This window comes from Accipiter gentilis, chromosome 3 (assembly GCF_929443795.1).
Source record: "Accipiter gentilis chromosome 3, bAccGen1.1, whole genome shotgun sequence".
Lineage (NCBI taxonomy): Eukaryota > Metazoa > Chordata > Aves > Accipitriformes > Accipitridae > Astur > Astur gentilis.
In genome coordinates this window covers 12,757,846-12,777,039 of record NC_064882.1, presented here as the reverse complement: position 1 = coordinate 12,777,039, position 19,194 = coordinate 12,757,846, and the positions used below count along the sequence as shown (strand labels likewise).

Below are 19,194 nucleotides of genomic sequence, written 5' to 3'. Positions count from 1 at the left end.
ACAAATTATAAAATAGTAAACATATGTATCTTAGCATGGCTACTAATCTTGCTTCTGGTGCCTTGTGGCCTTCCTCTACATTGATTTAATTTCTGCTTTCAAGAGAAAGAAAAAATTCAAAACATGCTTCCCTGCTTTTTCTTGCAAGTGTGTACTTTTAAATTTGTGGGGGACTGGGACTTTCTGATATACCTTTCTCAAGTATGATCTGAACACTTCCTCTTAGTACATGCAGGATGAAAAGATTTTAATGAAAGGGTTTAATGAATCTCATGAAACAATTGTTTACATACAAAAAGCGATTTGCACATATGCGGGCTGGGGATGTTTCTGAATAGGTCCCACAGTCATCTAATTAGACACGCATGGTATTAGTAGGCATTTGTAGTACTCACAGGACTAGTCCAAGGACAAGGGATCCCTGCTGAAAATTTTCCATTAAAAAGATAATTGCATAGCACAAGGCCTTTCTAAAAAGCCTGCCTAAAATTTTTCTTGTTTTTAATTGGGTGCTGAGATCTAGATCTAAAAAGACTGAAAATAGAAAAAAAAGTTTTCTTTCCTGGGTAGTAGAACTAATCATGCTGGTGGTGACTGTGGAATTGTGAAAAGTTCAAAACAGAGGTGCTTTGCTTATAGTTTTATGACACGTTTTATGATATGTTTTATGATCTGATGATCCTGGTAGAATTGAATGTTTGGTATATACTGATGAATTATTTCATATTTTATATTGCAATATGACAGACCTACATCTGGTTAGTTAATAACTACAGTACCTGGGTATATGTTACCCATATCAGGAAGTTCCAAATGTTGTTTTTTCTTAAGGTGAGATTTCTGGGAATCTTAATTCTCCATCAGCACCCTATTGGGCTCAGCTGTGTGAAAACATGACAAAGGGTGAGAACACTGTCCACTCTGGTATGCCCCTCAACAGGAGCTGATCGATCAGAAAACATGGCTGGTTTGTGTGTTAGGTGGAAAAAGTGTGGTCCATTTACAAAAAAAAATCCAGCACAGACAAAGCATCAGTTACTGTGAAAGAGGCTGTTAAATGAATTAAAATGTTGTCATCACTGTGACTGGTAACATCAGTGTGAGTTACTAAAACTGGATAAATAGTTTAAAAGAGGAGGTTGCACATTTTCAGTCAGAATTGGAGAGCAACCGAAGGAGTGATTACTGAGGTACCTTTACTATGAAACTTAGAACCTAAAAGAAGTCTAGTGAATTTCAGGAAAGTCAGAGGGGCTCAGTGTAGGGAGTACAGGCTATGTTGAAATAATCTATTATTCTCTGTCAGCCTAATGAAGGAAGAGATGTAAAGACTTAGCTGTAGCCTAGTTATGAAGGGAGTGAGAGAAAGATAGTGTGCACAGGTGAAAATGTTCTGTTATGAGCCTTAAATGATTGTGAGATGGTAATGGCAACATGTGATACCAGGAAGAAGAGAGAAGTTGGAAAGAATGGTGTGAAATATGCTTGGGCTCTTTATATTGCCTTTCTGCTGAGTGTGTAGCATACTTACTGAAATAGTAGCTTTTACTTTTTGATGGGGAAAGCACCTCCAGACTGAGGAACAGCAATGGATCTCAGAGTACATTCAGCAGAATTGTAGGATGGAAACTAAACTTGCTTCTTAAGGCCTTAGCAAGGACTGGAAGAGAAAAACAGAATACATGTGATGGGGTGTTGTATGGGTTCTCAGCCAAATAGTTGTTGCACATCGGACCTAGCAAAGATATGTGGTTCTCCCATCTCTGGCCAGTACAATAATAGCAAGGTACAGTCATAGTACTGTTCCCCTTGGGCTGGGGTTGGGGAGTCAGATAGACAGTCTCTGGACTTTGGAAGTCCTGGTCCTTGCACAGGGAATGGCTGATAGCTGATGATTTCTGCCACATGCACAGCCCTGCACATAAATCAGTGCATGTGTGCCAAGTACGATTTTGTGCTTTTGAGGGAGACCAGTTCAGAAGACAGCCCAAGAACAGAATAAAACTTTGGAGAATTACTGATAGTTGTCTGTGGTATATTTGAGGTATCACAAAGGTTTATTCTGAAATGCTATAAACAGGGACTGCTATTTCCAGCTGTGTAATTAGGTAAAGACACAAATAGCCACACAATGGGGTGTTCAAAAGGTGCCTATCTTTCTACCTGCCATTCATGTCAATGATCATGAGCTTTTGAAAATCCTACGAAGGTACTTGAGTAACCCTTAAGTCATAATAAGCAAATAATACTCGTATGTATAATTTTTACATCTTGGAGTGTCGTTCCTTGTAATAGTTTGCTTCCCCACCAATTTTTAGATAGCTAGGTATAGATTTAAAAATAGAGATGTCAAGGAGATTTGGGATGGCCTTTGGATGTTAATTTTTCCCTCTCTCAGAAGAGAGGTAACCTTAGTCACAACAGAATGCAAATGTGAAGGCTGAACATATGGCAGCAAATAGGTCCCATGAAAGAAACAAATTAGGTGAGACATCAATGAGCAAACTGATCCCAGCTGGTGGGTAGAGGAACTGTGAGTTAAAGCACTTCACAATTCTGCTGAGAAAAAGGAAAAATAGTTAAACTACCTATTTCTGGTTTTGCTGCTTTCAAACATATGTGATAACCTGTGGTGTGTTTAGTTTTCCCTTAATCTTAATTGGAGCATTGTTTTAGCAGATTGAAAAAATGTGATCTCCCCCATTAAAAACAGGCTTGACTCACTTAAAAGCAAGGCAAAATTAGCTTCATAATAAGTGCTTTAGATGCATTTACTGAAATGAAGAGAACAATTTCAGGCCTGTGTTTTATTCATGTTTTGCCTTGACTCAAGCCATGTATCTATTTTCAGCTACCACTTTATGAATGGGTGGGTTGGGGTTTTTTTGCTACTTCTATTAAGAAACTGAGAAACTAGTCATTGTCAAACATCAACCAAGCTCCTTTCATCACAAATGCCCAGTGAAAGTGTATAGTGAAAAGCGAACTAGGACAGTTTTTATATCCCTGGCCATTTGCCTTTCTGTGTTACTACTTGCACTGTGAGCTGTTTACATGATGTGGTAGCTTTAGTGGGTATTAAATTAGCTATAGCTGTTGAACATGAGTCTCAAAAGTTATTTGCCAGTGTGTAAGCATGGCCAATGTTTATATGTATCTTTACAGGGGAGAATGGGAATCCTTCTGAGTTTCCTCTGACTGGATACACCTGTATGGCCTTTCTATCAGAAAGGCTGGAATACTAGAATTCTTAAAATGCTCACATTGGTCTAGGTGGGATTGTATATGTTGGCAGAAGCCAGTAATCGTTTATCAAAAAGATAGTCTGTAATCACAGATTTTCAGTCATTTGCTTCGTGATTTTTCAGGGACATCTCTGTAGGTACTTTTGTTGGCCAATGCAAAAACAGCTCTAAAAAAAATTAAATAATCTTACTTACCGTAGACTTAAGCTCGTGCCAAAAATGAAGTTGTGCATATTAAAATTTTGTGTCAACACACTATAAACAGATCCCAGTACAATTTCTTGTAGATGCAATGTGGAAAAATAATATTATAAAGCTGAGGCTACAGAAAATGCAATTCTCCCTTACCTCTGCAATGTTCACTTTCACTCTACTGATGATATACAGTGCAGTTGTTTGGGATGCACTTCAGGGAATGGCTAAACACATTCTTCTTCCGAAGGTTGTTAATTTCTGACTGCCATTTTCTTGGTGAGATTGTCAAGGTCATTTTATGCCATTTACTCCACTCCTGCTGTCTTTTGCTTTGTATTTAAAAAAAAAAAAAAAAAAGCACCACCCTTGTTTTTAACACTATGTGTTTTCTCTTGATGTGCAGAGTAATGCTGTTCAAACCTGAAGCTCTGGAACTTCCCGAGTTCAGACAGGCTGCCCACCTGTATTTCCAAAGCACAAAGGTAGAATGTGCAGAAGAGTTAAAATGTGGCTGTAGGCCCAACCTGTAACTTTTATTAGTACGTCTCATTGCTGATCTCCCGAAGCCCCATGATTTCAAATGACTACTCAGAAGATATCAGTTAAGTTTGGCTAATGGCTGGTGAAATCAAAGTTTTTTTCAAAAGGTTTTTCTCTGTGAATAGAGCTGAAGTATAATTGAAACTGACCATATACACTTAGGGTACTTGCTGATATTCTTGTAATCATGCATCTAAAACTGAGGTAAGAATAACAGTAAAAATATTTCACTATTGTATTTTAACAGGTTTCCTTCTGTGTATCTAATAAGATTAAATCTGTTTGGACTATATGTTTTAAAATAAATGAAAGGTGAAACACTCAACAGTAGTTGCATATTTCACTAGAACCATGAAGAGAATCACATCAGTCATAGAATAAATTAGGTCATGTGGTACCTCTGGACATCATGTAGACCCATCTCCTGCATAAAAGCATGGCTAATCTTGAAGTTAGATAGGGTTGCACAAGACTGTGTGTGGCTCAGCTTTGACTGTACCTAAGGGTGGAGACTGCGTGGGTGGGCTCATGTTCCAGTGCTTCCCTACTCTTGTGAAGCTCACTTTTCCAAGTACAGTATTTGTTACCCCTTGTGTTGCAACATATCTGTTGCACTTTGTCCTTTCACTGGCCTTTCCAAGAAGAAATCTGGCTCTTGTGTTCTTTCTAGCTCTTCTTTAAGTGATTGAAGACAGCAGTTAGATCCCCTGGGCTTTTTCTTTTCCAGGCTGAACATCTACAGCTCCCTCAGCCTTTCTGCATGTGCTTTGTGTTCCATGCCCTGAGCCCGTTGTCCATGCTCTGCTGGACTCACTCTAGTTTTTCAGTATCAATCTAGTACTGGGGTGGTCAATATTTGAGGGACTCTACTGCAAGTGTGGCCTCACCAGGACATGATATGAGGGAAATGACGCTTCTGTTGACCTGCTTGTGATGCTCTTGCTAGCATAGCTCATATGTAGGTAGCCCTCATTGCTCTAAAGACGTGCAGCTGACTTGTGTTCGGCCTGATGTCCAGCATGGTTTCCGGATCATATTTTGCAGAGCTCCTCCCCGAGCTGTACATGCTGCATGGAGTTATTCCATCCCTGGTGCAGGACTTTGTATTTGTTGAATTTCACGAGGTTCCTATCAGGCTATTCACCAGCATTTGAGAGGTCCCTCTGCTGTAACAGCAACTTCCTGAGTCTGGTGACCTCCATGAATTTGAATTTGTTTGGTACTATTGCCAAGGTGCCTAATGACCCATAAAAAAACAGGTGCACTTAGTTTCAGGGAATGTTTATTTTTTTAATAAAGAGCCAAACTTATGAGCGGTAACCTGTCTTTTTGTGCCATAAGTACATGAAATTCCAGAAAGTTCAATACAAAATTTCTGGCAAGCTTTTTTTTCTTGCTCCTTTGCAGAATATTTTGTTTCATATATTTAGCAAAATGACACTTTGCCAGGGTTCATATTGACTCTTTTTTCTCACGTTGAGAAATGGGTCCAGGTACCCTGAGATGCAGTCCTGTACCTAAAACCATATGCTTAATTTACTCTGAGATCCTTTATTAGAGGATTTGTTTAAAGGAAGCCGTAGCAGTCTAAATTAATACAGTGAAAAGTTCATTAGTATGTGCTCCATATTGTCCCTTGTGACTACTGTAAGTTAGTTCATCTCTCAAAATTACCACTTTTTTCCCTTGGGAAGAATTTTCCAGGCTCCTCTGAAATGCCTTTTAAAAAGTCTCATCAAAAGCAGTCCAGAGAAAATGACTCCTATAAAACTACTGCTTGCGTTCTCTGTTATTAAATACTTCCTATGTCTGTCTGCCTGGAACAGCTATAAGGGCTGCAAAGATGAATCAAACACGCAACGGAGTAGCACTGGGCAGCTAGCGGAACTCTGTGACAGCTCTGACCTCTGAACGACTTGCTAACTCTGCATCCAGTGGAAGCTTGAAACAATGAATGCCTGTCCAGCTACACCCAGTTTTGTTTCCTGCTGTCATACTTCAAGGAAATCTGCTCTGTGTGGGACAGCAGCTTGCAAAATGTTCTACAGCAGCCAAACAGTAGTGGCTGAAAACAGTGTGACTTATCGGTGTTAATGCCCATCCTCTTGGTGTATGAGTCATACATGCAAAGCTGCGTGAAATGAAATACTTGGTAAACGTAGTTAGCTGAGAGGTGTTGGAGTGTAGTAATTCACTATAATTCAGGTTTATGTTCACCTAGCCTAGCATTCTTGGAGAAAGAAGCAAGTGGTTTGATAACCTTCTCGCCACTGTGGGGATGAATTACAAGTCCTGTGGTGCATAACTTTTTATTAGAAAAATTTCAAAGGTATTGTTTTGACAAAGGTAGGACTGTTTTTCTGTGACTTTCTACATCTTAAGTTTCTTAGAGTCCTCTAGCTTGGTAGATGTTGTGAGGCTTTTTGACATGGCAACTTTCTCTGGTAGCTTATCAGCTCATTTATAGTACAAAAATTCTCACAGATAAGAGATGGAGATCGGGGGGGGGGGGGGGGGGGGGGAGGGGGAGGGGGCGGGGGGTGGGTGCTCTTCATCCTCCCATGATTTAGAACAAGGTGCAGGGGGGGGAAGTCTTTTTTACTTGCTTATGTGGTGATGTTTATGTACCAGGCAACAAGATCAGTCTTGGTTGCTTCAGTAAAATAATGTTTTTACCAGTGAAGTCCTCGAGACTTCGTTCAGATTTATAGATATACTGATAACAGTTAGTTCTTAAAAAGAGTGAATTTGTGTATTAAAAGTACAGGTGAAGTTCCTTAAAATAAGCCGCTATGGTTAGGTTTCCAGAGCACAGAAGTTAATGGAACACGGCAACGCAGGAGCCTTGGTCACCTGTTTCAAGTACCTACTTCTACAACTGTGCTCACTGCATTCAGTTAAAAACTGCATTGTTTGCTCTTTTAGAATATAAATCTTTAGTTGTGGAATTATATATTTAGTCCAGAAAAAGGGGTGATAGGTTTTGTTGCTTTGAGATAGCACAAGCAAAAATGCTTTGCCTGCGAATCAGGCTGTGTTCATGTGAAGTCGGGAAGCCATTAGATATAAGCCATTAGATATACTTGGCAGTACAGAATAATATTTCTGTAACAGGAAAAGATTAAACCGGCATAAGAAATTTGCGTGGATTTGATAATCATTGATACACGGACATGGTGTACACTGATACAATGTATTTTGCTCTTGTAAACTATACTAAAAACTTAATTGATGCATAGGGAAAAAAAGGTGACAAAATTGCTTTCTGATAGTGGTTGATAGTTGCAGCATTTTTGTCATAGGTCACTTGAATTTCATAATAAGGTGATACTTCAGAGACTTTTGCATAAAAATGAATATAGCTCTTGTATTAAAATACTGCACATGCTCTATGTATGAGAATTTAAGACAAATGCTCGTCCCTGTCGTGGTTTAACCCCAGCCAGCAACTAAGCACCACGCAGCCGCTCACTCACTCCCCCCCCATCCCACTGGATGGGGGAGAAAATCGGGGAAAAAAAGTAAAACTCCTGGGTTGAGATAAGAACGGTTTAATAGAACAGAAAAGAAGAAACTAATAATGATAATGTTAACACTAATAAAATGACAACGGTAGTAGTAATAAAAGGATTGGAATGTACAAATGATGCGCAGGGCAATTGCTCACCACCCGCCTGCTGGCACCCAGACAGTCCCGGAGCGGCGATTCCCTGCCACCCCACTTCCCAGTTCCTATACTAGACGTGACGTCCCATGGTATGGAATACACCTTTGGCCAGTTTGGGTCAGGTGCCCTGGTTGTGCCCTGTGCCAACCTCTTGTGCCCTGGCTGGGCATGAGAAGCTGAAAAATCCTTGACTGTAGTCTAAACAATACTGAGTACCAACTGAAAACATCAGTGTTATCAACATTCTTCGCATACTGAACTCAAAACATAGCACCGTACCAGCTACTAGGAAGACAGTTAACTCCATCCCAGCTGAAACCAGGACAGTACCTTACTGTAAGTGTATTTATCACAAACCAAAATTGTGAATTATGTGAAATGACAAAACCCAAAAATTATTTTAGAGCCACTGAACAGCTTGCATCTGCTTTGTGGTGATTCTACAAGTAAGGCCTCATATGACAGCATTCAAAATATTGCATGTAAGTCTTGTATCTGCTTTCTCTAGGCAGAAAGGTAGAACTTTTGTACTATAGTAGTTGTTCTGTCACCTCCCGTTTGCTGTATGGTAATACAATATGTATCGTTCTGCATTAATGTTGACAGGCCACTACAAATTATGATTTACCCATGAACATTAAGTGTAGCCATGTAGTTCAGTGGGTACTTGTAGATGACTTATTGATGCGTAGAAGTAGTTTGTATTTCCGTAGTCTCTTAAGGCTTAAATTAAAAAACAAGAAAGCCTCTATTATGTTCAGTGTCATAAGTGGTGAAAGAAATTCTGTAGCATGTGATGTCTATTTACACAGGGCTTTTTTGTCTGAAACTTTTTTTAATAAATGTGCGATGATTAAGGGGTTGGATCCTAACCTAGAGTAAAGGGGCACCCTTGACCTCAGTTGAACTGCACTGGTTTATAAGAGCTGAGGAAATAGCAGGAAGTATTTACATTCTTCAGAATTTCTAAGACTAGAAGATAGAGTAAAGAGCTGCCACTAGAGAACAAACAGAAAAATTTAGATGAGTGTTAAGACAATGGCTCATTTTAGTTTGGGGTAGGACTCTTTCTTATTGCTGTTATCCAAATAGACATTTATTAACTCTGATGACTTACTTTTTACTCTCAATTCATTTAAGCATTGATTGGGTACCATTTAGACAAGGCCGATATACTACTCTTGTGCAAAACTCTTGAGGCTATCAAGTTTAAGCATAGTTTCCTTACTGCTTTAGCGGAAAAGTAGAGGACTTGGTGCTGCATGCTTACACTAAGTGCAAGGTTTCTCCTTGGAGGAATCTAACATGCAGCATTTAGTTCTATATGCTTATGGAAATGAAGAGGTTTTATGTATGCATGGGCAGCTTTTGTCCAAGTGCCGGTATTTAGAAGCTGATACTGACTAGAAATGGGGTGGATAATAGCGGCCTTCTACAGCCACGTAATTGTGATGGAGGATATCACTGAGGTACGTACTTGTCTTTCTTGCTCTTTAACTAGGTCATAGTTTCATCTGGTATCAGTACTTCTAAAATCTACTGAACTGAAGCAAATCTTCCAGTCTTTTAAGGTGCTGGATGATGCGGAAGGATGAATTGTATTTGCCAACAAGCACTGAGGCCATGAGAGACAATAGGATATTCAATATAAAATAGGAGTGTCAAGGGCACAAGGGAGCAGATAATCATTCTTGAAATCTACGGTTCTGGTTCACTTAATATTCAGAAGCATTTGCTGTTTCAGAGTTTGTGCACTTCATAAAAATTCAGTGTTTTTTGGATGGCGTGGCCTTAGTTAATAATTCACTGCTGATATATTCATAAAGCCTTATCTTCCACTCTACTTTTTGTTTATGCTGATGTCACTCAGCTGAAGACAGTACGAAGCAGTCCTGCACTACAGCACAGCTCCAGCTTATAGCTTTCCTTACACATCCACAAAGGGTGTAACCACATCTACTACCGTGTCTAGTAATGGAGTGTTCTTGAATGTGACTTTTGTTTGAGAACTGCAGGTTTTCTTGTGGGGAGAATGAATTAATAAATCCCAATGCCTTGAACTGGTGCTAAAGATATGCTAGCATTAGGAAGGGGAAGGATTTGTTTACATACAGACTGTTTTCACCAAAACAATTGATGTAAAACTTGATTTGGTGCCCTTTTTATTTTTTAAAATTGATTAACTGACTGGTTCACTTTCTGAAAGCTCAGGGCGTACAGTAAGTTCACTGACCTGATTGCTAGAGAACGTTTTATGGAGCCTGAGAACGCCTGCTTCCCATTATCATAGGTTTTAGGTAGTCTTGGCTGTTGTTGCCTTTGTTTACTTATTATAAAGGAGAGAACCCTAAGTTTCTCAGATTCTCTGCTGCATCTTTTCAAGGGCAATATGTGTATTCAATATGCATGATCCTTTTGCTGAAGCTATGTGAATCAATTCTTTAGTCTATTAAGGGGATCTGTCCTGCAGCTGTATTTCACCTAGGATCAAGAGAAGTTTAAAATGAACAAAGACGATGACCATTGAGAAAGACTTGAGAACTTAGTATGACTTCTACAGTCACCCCTTCCCCCACTCCCAATAAAACCATAAAAACCAAATTCATTTTCTCTATCGCTGTAGTGCTTCCATCCTAGAATGCCGAAGGGTAAAATGGAAATGCAAACTTTTCCATCCTTTTCATTGCGAGGAAGGTGTAGGGCTTAACTCCAAACAAGCATCAGTGTATACAAACAAGAATGCTGGTGCTTTGGATCAATTTCATCGACTGTGTCTGTGACTTTGTCTAGGGGTGAGTGTTTTAGGTAGGTGTAAGACAGTGTTGAAGTGATTGTTTCACCAGTATTTCCCATGAACTTCCAATTACCAGTAGCTTAGGAGCCTCTTACAGCAGGTTTTGCATCTGGACTGTCATTTCTGAGAGCTGTTGATGGTTGCATTTTCAAATGTGTATTTACTTATAGTTTATGTAAATTTGGAACAAATTATTATCCTCTGCTCAGTTTTTACCCACTTCTCATATTTTTACAGATCTGTGGTCCAATTTAGTACGCAAAACGTTTGTGTATAGCACGAAAGTTTGACTATATATTTGGTTGTACAGTATACTTCTTTACCACCATAATGACTTATTTAACAATTGCAAAAAATAGAAGTAGTATTCTCTTTATCTGGCACATATTCTAATGTCTTTAATAAGATGGAACAAATGTTTTAAAATACTGAGTCTTCACACCACAGCAAGAATTTTATGCAGCACTGTTGTTTGCTTTTACAGTATGACTAATGGATCAAATTTGGCAGTTGTCAAGGCAAACGAAAAATGCATGTATTTCCCCCCTTTTTTTTCTTCTTCAGTTCAGAGTGACAGTGTTGATTTTCAAAATACTCGCTGTTTTGTGGTGTTAGCATTGGCTTACTATGTGATAAATAATTCTTGCTAGAAATTTTTATATCTGTTATATTGTCTTTCATTGTAGGGGTTGTGTTGAGAAAGCCAGTTTTGCATTATTCTATAAAGTAGTGAGCACATTTGTCTCTTCAGTAAGAAATAATAAAATAATTACACTGAAAAACGGTGTGACAGATACTTGCAAATGAGTTAGAAAATGCATAGAAAGGAGACGTCCCTTCCCCAAGCAACTAATGAGTTAAATTAGATTGCTATGCTGTATCAAAAAATATCAAATTCAAAATGGTATACTACAGGTGGAAGCAGTGTAGATGGTCTTGTAAAATGAAGTATGAACATAAAAAACAATCTCAAGCAGCTGGTTTCAAGGAGGTAGAAATTATTATAAGTAAAAGATAAAGAGCAGAAGTGAGTAGGAGTAAAATACAAAGCTTATTTTCACTTAAATTTGGTGTTTGCCTCACGTGATTTCTCCAAGGTAACTAATGCTACATTAAAACATGCTTGAAGATACGGTACTGTTGCTGTATTAGTACTTCAGCTGAGGTGAATCATAGGGCAAAGCTGCAGAACTGAGTGGAATTGCATGGGAAATTGTTACCTTGCTTTACAGGACTTGTTTTGAAATTTCAGGAAGTCTTCCTTACTTCCTAAGCAAATCAAACATGGGGGGGGGGGGCCAGGGAGTGAAAACCGGGCCTCTCAACAATTTCACAGCTTATGCACAGAACCATTTTCCGGAATTGCTACTCTTTTTTACAATAATTTTTCTATGAAACAGCATTTTTCTACAAAACATTGGTTTTGGATGATAATTCTGACTTCATCAAATTTACAAGGGCAATACACATAGTGTTTGTTAGCAATAATCTCACAAAGAAGAAGCGTCCATTCTTTAGCAACAGAGGTTATAAGAAAGGGATTTTGAGTAAGACAGGGAGGCTTCTAAGGGGTAGGGCAGAATGGGATGAAAGTATAGCCAAAGTACCAGAAAGTAGAGAGATGTTCACAGCTGTACCTTTGAGATGAAAGGGGTTTTTTTAGGAACTGCTGAACTCATGCCATTGATGGTACTTAAAGCAAGTAGAGAGGAGCAAAATTATCTGAGATCAGTCTTCAGAAATGAGGGTAAGATGTCAGGAAAGTGAGACAGAGTGGGGTTAGAGGCGTTGGTGAAAACCGAGTATGAATAGGGTTATAGCACTGAAAGAAGGGAAGTAGAGAATTACAGCAAGAGCGTAGAATAGGAAGAAACAACTAGCATCAGCAATAATACAGGTCATTTATTCTCTAAACAGTTTCTCAATAAGTAGATTAGTTCATTTTTAATTATTTGAAAAAGAAATCAGAACATTAATCGGTCTTGGTCAAAAATTGCCTTTCAAAAGCAAACAGATTCCTACGTACAATGTTTCACTTATGCATGGCCTTTCAGAATTAGCTCATTTTTTGATTAGAAGTGCTCTGCTTCCATTATATTTAAATGTGGGAAAGAACATCTTACTAAGATGTTAACCGATCTTCAGATGAAGTAGTTATATCACCTGGGACCAATTGTAAGGTAGATGGCTTTGTAGAGATATTAAAATAGCTTTTTACATTTTAAAAATTCCTTTTTTTTTAGGCTTCTGAATTCTTGTATGCTGTGTTTAACAAGCAGCACCAGCAACTGCTGTAAGGAATGAAAAAGCAATTGTGTTTTCAGTTCATTAACTTTATTAATTTGACAGCTTTTCACAAATACCCATTTCATGACTTCAGGAAACTTCAAGACTAATTAGCATAATTTCTTTACTGGAGGAAAAAGATGGATTTTTAAAAATAAATACAGTGTGGTTTTAAACCATCTTCCCTTTCCTTCAGAAAATTCAGGTGAAATATCAGTAACTTAAGTCACTCTAAATTCTTTAGATCTGATTTAATGTTGGTCCTTCAAATGTTGAGTAATTGGTTTGATCCTTTAAGAAAGGAGAAGCTTATTTCTCTATCCATCTGCCATACAGTTCTGTCTTACTGTTTCATGTGAATGTTTATGCATTTTTAAATGCAAATAAAGTTCAAAAATGTATTTTTGGAATTGAGTGATTGTGAAATAACAAAGTTCTAAATAATGTTGCTATAAGCCAGACTATTAAATATAAAAATCATAAAATAGCAGAGTATAACTCACTGATGAGTTCCACAGTTACCATATTTTCATCCCTACAGCCCCATGATTTTAAGAAGATGTCTAAAAATATACCAATCTCCTATATAGGACCACCATTTGCAAGATCATCAAAATTTACCAATTACCTCTGCTAATCTTGGCATTACTCTTCTGTCTGCAGAAAAATCTGGAAACGGTAACTCTAAAGATGCTGTACTCCATTTTGAGGATCGCTGGGCTGCTGCTTCAGCTTGAGATCCTTTGTAATTTTGAGTGCTGAGAAGCACCCCAGAAAGCTGCTGTGCAAACAGAGAACTGCTAGAGCACCCCAACACTTCTTCCTGACAGATATCTCATAGGTTTTCATATGGCTAAACTGAAAGGAGGAGGTGACAGGTTGCTGTGACAGTATTGAAGCAAACACTGTTCCCATTACTGATCAGTATAAGGAAGGTCTGAATCCTGTTTAAAACTTCTGATTTTCATACAGTTGGTGGTGAAAGCAATAGAAAGGTAACAGTCTTGCCCATCTTGCTTCGTCTCTCTAGTTTCTTGATAGAGAGATTTATTTATAGTTAAATTTCCATTTTAAAAGCTGTTTGAAATAGCTCTTCAGAGGAAAAATCACTGTAACTTGTTATGCCACTTAACCAGTGTATTAATTAAAATCATAGAATGTCATTTACCTTAATGATATTTTCTTTTTCGGAACATTCCTAAACAAGATCAGTGTGCCACCATGTTAGCTTGTACACATTCATGTGAAATAAATGTGTTAAAGTTGAAGCCTGTCTCCTTGTCACGTGAGTGTGGGTTGGCATACAGTTGAAATCAGTTGTGCTCTATATAATAGAGAAATTTAATGAGCAAGTAACAGTGGCTTTTAAAATGACACACTGCAGTGCACTGTATGGTAGGTGACTGTAGTTATAAAACTATAATTAAGTGTGTGGGAAGTGAGAATATCTGCTAAGGGAATGGCACTTACTGTGGCCAATTTAAAAAAAAATAAATAAAAAAGCCTAATGCTATAAAAACAGCATTAAAATATTATGTACACCAGATTAAACTGAGGACATAATTTTAATAATTATATTAAGTAAACTCAAGGGTATTTCATGAAAGAAAATATTTTGTCATGCTCCATTATGTTATCTACCCTCTTTTTGTTACTCATGCTGCACTTGACGAGGTTGAATAACTGGTATTACAGCAAGGCATGTAACTGATCTACACATTTTTGTGAAACACATACCATGTCATGTGCTAGCACTCCATGAATTGAGTGATGCTTACAATGCAGAACAACGAGCCCTGAATAACACTTGTGGTGGCGTTAGAACTGTGGCTGCTGTAGGTATATTTAAACTAATCTGATAACCTCAAAGTAACATTTCATTTGGGAAGCAGTACTAAACGCGCTCAGTCAGTTAAGGATTCCTGTTGGTGTCAGCGCTCCTGGGGACATTCCTTTGGCAAAATTTCACTAGGTGGTTTAGAAAGCAAAACAGGCAACATATCATACTAATGAAACAAACCTTGTCTTAAAACTTCAAAATACTCAAGCATTTTGTTTAGAACTGCATTATTAACCTCTGTAAACTAGCTGGAGTAGACTGATAGTACCTATTACTAATGAAGTCATTTGTCATTTCCTGTTTTAAGATCCTGTTTCAAGTTTCTTGTCAAAAGCTAGAGGTCATGATTCTAGAACGTAATCATTTTGTTCACATTAAAAATTCTGGTCACCTATAGTTTAGCAGGGTTTGGACTCGGTGGGTGGAATACAGTTGTGAACTTTAACACAGCTTTGATAGGAATGTGACTTTTGCCTCCCACTACAAAAATTGTGCGCCACTGAAAAAATCTGTTTGCAGATGCTCAGTAGAGATTTGGCAAAAGCAGAATATCTGAAAATCCATTCCCATCGCACATGAACAGAAAATTAGAATTGAGTACTTGAATGCTTCTAAGTGCCAGGGGTAGTATAGGGAATGAGTGGGACTATTCATGTAGTTGCTACTGCAATGAATGCTAGAGCAAGCTGAAAATAAGGTGATGGTGTTTGTTATTCTCTCAGACCCACTATAGACCAATCTTTGCTGAGGAAAAGGCTGCCTGGCTTGAAGACTTGAGGGAATAAAAGCAGTAGACTGTGACAAATTGCCTCTGGCAGGGGAAGGGGAAGTTTGTTTTGGAGGGTAGTGGCAGGAAGACTGGGATTTAAGTGAGTTAGACGGAAGGTAAGACTGGCTAGGAAGGAATCTGGGGCTGAGAGCTGAAAGCTTACTGCAGCTGCCTAACTTCCTTACCTGAAAAGGTGGAGATTTGTCTAGTGACTCTAGAAAAGTGATTCGGGTGTTCCTGTGGTGCCAAATAATGAGACTCAGTATTTCCCTTTCCTTTCAGAAGGAAAGAAAATCTAGAAGGCGACATGAGAAATAATTACCTTAGCTTTGTGAAGGCTGTGGGTAGGAAATGCCAGTTAAAGCTACCTTTGATGCTTCAGTTTGTTCCATCTGTGGATGCACTTATTTCAGTACTTGTATATCTGCTTGTTTCTGCAAATCTGTGACCTGATCCAGAGCACAAGGTGGATCTCCTCATGGGATGCAGGAGTAGGTTTGGGTAAGGAATGGACTCACTAGTAGACTTTTTAGGATCCTTCTTCCATTTGCTGACATAGTTTGTGTTGGTAGAGTGGGATCCCATTCTGGTATGTCTGTGGAAACAGCTGAGTGGAGACAGTCCCTCTCCGACAGTGACAAAGGAGGGTAAGAGAAAGATGAACTCACAAAGGTGAAATCTGTCAAAAATCAATGGCAGAGCCAGGTGTAGAAACCACATGTTAATGCCCTATTACAGGGGATAATCTGCTACACCATATGGCACCTGGCCTAACGAAGCCTCAGAGCATGTAAGTAAGACTGCATGAAAAAGTAGTTAAGTTCTGTCCTTGAAATGTCACTGAAAAGTTAAAATGACAGGGAAATTATTAGAATTCATAAATATAAGCAGGTCTGATGTCTCTTCTTACAGGTATACGAGTAGGTTTGACTGGCATGTGAAGCCATGAGAATGGCTGTAAGTTTAATAGGTTTAATAGTGCACCCATTTCATGAACCCCCCCCCCGCAAATGTATCTTAACTTGCAGCAAATGGGAATATAAATACTCTTTGTTTTCCTGATCTTTTTGCTTAGTGGATCATTGGACAGTTCTGAGAAGATGCGACCTTTTCCCATGAGTGGTTTTCAGCAACAGGATTTGATAACCATCAGTCAAGGGCCTGATAGTCTCCCTCCCACTGTATAGGCAGATTCCATTTCCCTTTCAAAGTTTGATTTTGTTTTTTATTATTTTTTTTCCCCCCCCAAGGTCCTCAAGTTTTCCAGGTTATATCAGTGACTCCTGCTTCATGATCAGAACCAAGAATGCTAGAACAGTCTGCCTTTGGAATTATAATTGCCAGATAACTGACTATCAGTAAAAGAAATCTCTGCAATATATTTTAATAAAATGGATTGACAATTTAATATAATTTTGAGGTGCAATTGCATGAAAGGCTTGTGGAAAAGAACTATTATATTTTTTCTTTCATGCTCTTAAATGTGTTCCAAGTTGCTTTGTAGTTTCACGTTTGCCTTTGAGGCATTTGTCAGCCCCTTGGATATCACACAGTATAATTTAGATTTCTCGTGTGCTTGCTTGTTCTCTTTCCAGCTGTTTCTGTCAAATACTGTAATTTTTTCCCAATTTAAAAATTATTTGTCTTTTTCTCACGTTTCTGTGAACATGGAACCTTTTTGTATGCCTTCTCTCATAACCGTTCTTACACCATTCTGCTTAACCTTTGTGAGTTTTAATGTTATACTATTTCTGACTTGCTCTAGGGTCAGTAAAGGATGAGCCAGAAGTCTTAAATGTACTGGTGGACAATTAAGAATTGAGAGGGAGAGAGAAAGATAAGCATCCAATCTTAAAGAAATTAACCAAATGTCTAGAATTTTTGAAATTCAGTTAGCAGGTACGGGTAGCTAATATTAACAGTTCTTAATTATGTGAGTTTAACTGTGCTCCCAATTATAATGGTTAGTAGTTCTTTTTTGGCTGTTTATATTAAGAAGAATCGTAGGGGGTTTTTGTTGCATATAGCCTTGAGGCTTGTTGGACTTCATTAGGTATGAAACTGGCTGATAGCACAGTGTACGTACTAGTGTTGTAAACAATAGAAGTTGTGTTATGTGTATTATATGGAGAAGGGGAGTGAAGCTATTTGATATGAAAATTCGTGATTGTGACCCTTGGGAAACAGCAAAATATAGTATCAGCAAAGCATGCAAATGCAAGCTTGCGAAGCTGATTATTCAGTTTTTCATGTGTTGTACATAAGGAGTTTTCCTTTGTTTTGAGAGCACATAGTATTGCTGCTGCTAAATGTTTTCTTTCCTGCAGTTAAGTCTCTAATGGGACTACAGTTATACAAAGCAATGCTAAGATTCTTCAGAAATGGTAAAATGTGCTAAGAGTTAATGAGATAAACAGCATGGTATAAGACAGGCTTTATAGCAGGGAGGGAAGATAGAAGTTTAAAGCATTTGACTTGCTTTGAAAACTTGTAAATGCCGAGTGATTTAGGTATCGAGGTATCCAAGTCTTAATATTAGCAGAAGCTGAAAGAACTTACTCTTCCAAGAGGCAGCTGTGACGTTTGATGAGTCTTACTTGTTTATATTTGAGTACAGTGTCGCTTAACTGTTACTTGATCTTTCTGTCACTGAAGTCTGGTATATGTCAGTATGAAGATTGAAAGGCTACAAGTAGTTCCTCAAGCAGCAGAACTGAAGAAACCTTATGTCTGTTCAGATCAACAGTGAATAAATCTGCTCTAGCTTTTGCTTTGCAGCTATGCTCTTTAATCTGTACTAAAATCTTTTGATCATTCCCCATTTTATTGCTCTCTGGTTCATGTAATTGTGGGTTCATAGGGTAGATCTGCATACCAATCAACAAAGCTAAATTGCAAGATGGGCTCAAGGAAGGTGCCTGACAGGCTTCCTCTGCTGAGAGGCACCTGGTCTGCAGGGCCAGAGCATTGCTGATCTGAAGTCAAGCCCCTCTGTGGATGTCAGGCTTCAACACCTTTTGCTGTAGAAAGTCACTCCTACTTCCTGATGTTGACACCCGCTTTGGAACTGAATCACACCAAGGCTGTTCTGTGAGTTCAAATTATATTAGTCATCAGAGAATCCATGCAGAGCTTGACAGGAATGCTTTCATAATGGGAAAAGCTTGGGTTCAAGTCTGCACCTTCTTAGGCAGCAGAAATCTTTAGGTTATTTTTTGTTGATTGCCTGGTGTCTAACAAGGCAAATGAAATCGGGAGGGGGGGAAAGTTTTGTGGCTGGGATCATAAGGTATGTGCATTTATCCACACACAGCTCCTAACTCTTTCTGTATGAATTCACTTATCTCTAATAACACTAGGATATATTGCCTGTTTGGCTTTGATAAGGTCTGTATTCTCCATGGGAATTCCTCATGAAACTTGTAAGCCTTTGATGTTATTGAGACCTCTGCATCTCTGTCAAACTTAGCCAAAATTGGCTGAAAGTTTTAAGTACTTAGTAGGGGTACTGAAAGTTTCCCTGTGTGATCCCATCAAACTTTTACCTTAGGAAATAATAAGGATTAAAATAGTCCAGTGAATATCTTCTTAGTTAATCTTTTTAGTTATAGGTATTCTTTTTGTCATTATGAGCATGTTATAAAAAGTTCAAAAGCAAATCCTGCTGCTTCAACATACTTACTAAGAATATATTAAGGAGTCTTATATCACCCCACACATTGGTCTGACTCAGCTAGATGTAACATTACGTAACTGTAGTTCAGGGAAGCATATTTTCATATTTAAGACAAAACCAATGGAAGGAAACAGAAGAGGACTTTTCTTTGATGAATGAACACTATACCCACTGATTATATT

The 19,194-nt window shown here is 38.4% G+C and overlaps 1 protein-coding gene across 20 annotated transcripts in view; it reads left to right on the top strand.

Annotated features, from left to right (window-relative positions):
- The window catches only part of SORBS2 (sorbin and SH3 domain containing 2), a 224,742-nt gene that overhangs the window by 110,728 nt on the left and 94,820 nt on the right, over positions 1 to 19,194 (top strand). For 16 of the 20 annotated variants that reach the window (XM_049796603.1, XM_049796670.1, XM_049796705.1 and 13 more), the window contains exon 1: positions 18,337 to 18,426. The exons of 2 other annotated variants lie outside the window; for them this stretch is intronic. In XM_049796603.1, the coding sequence (XP_049652560.1) occupies positions 18,383 to 18,426 (44 nt within the window). In that variant the 5' untranslated portion in view covers positions 18,337 to 18,382. Of the gene's footprint in view, positions 1 to 18,336; positions 18,427 to 19,194 lie in introns of those variants that run through there. 2 more of the 20 variants (XM_049796701.1, XM_049796714.1) reach the window with 2 other exon arrangements.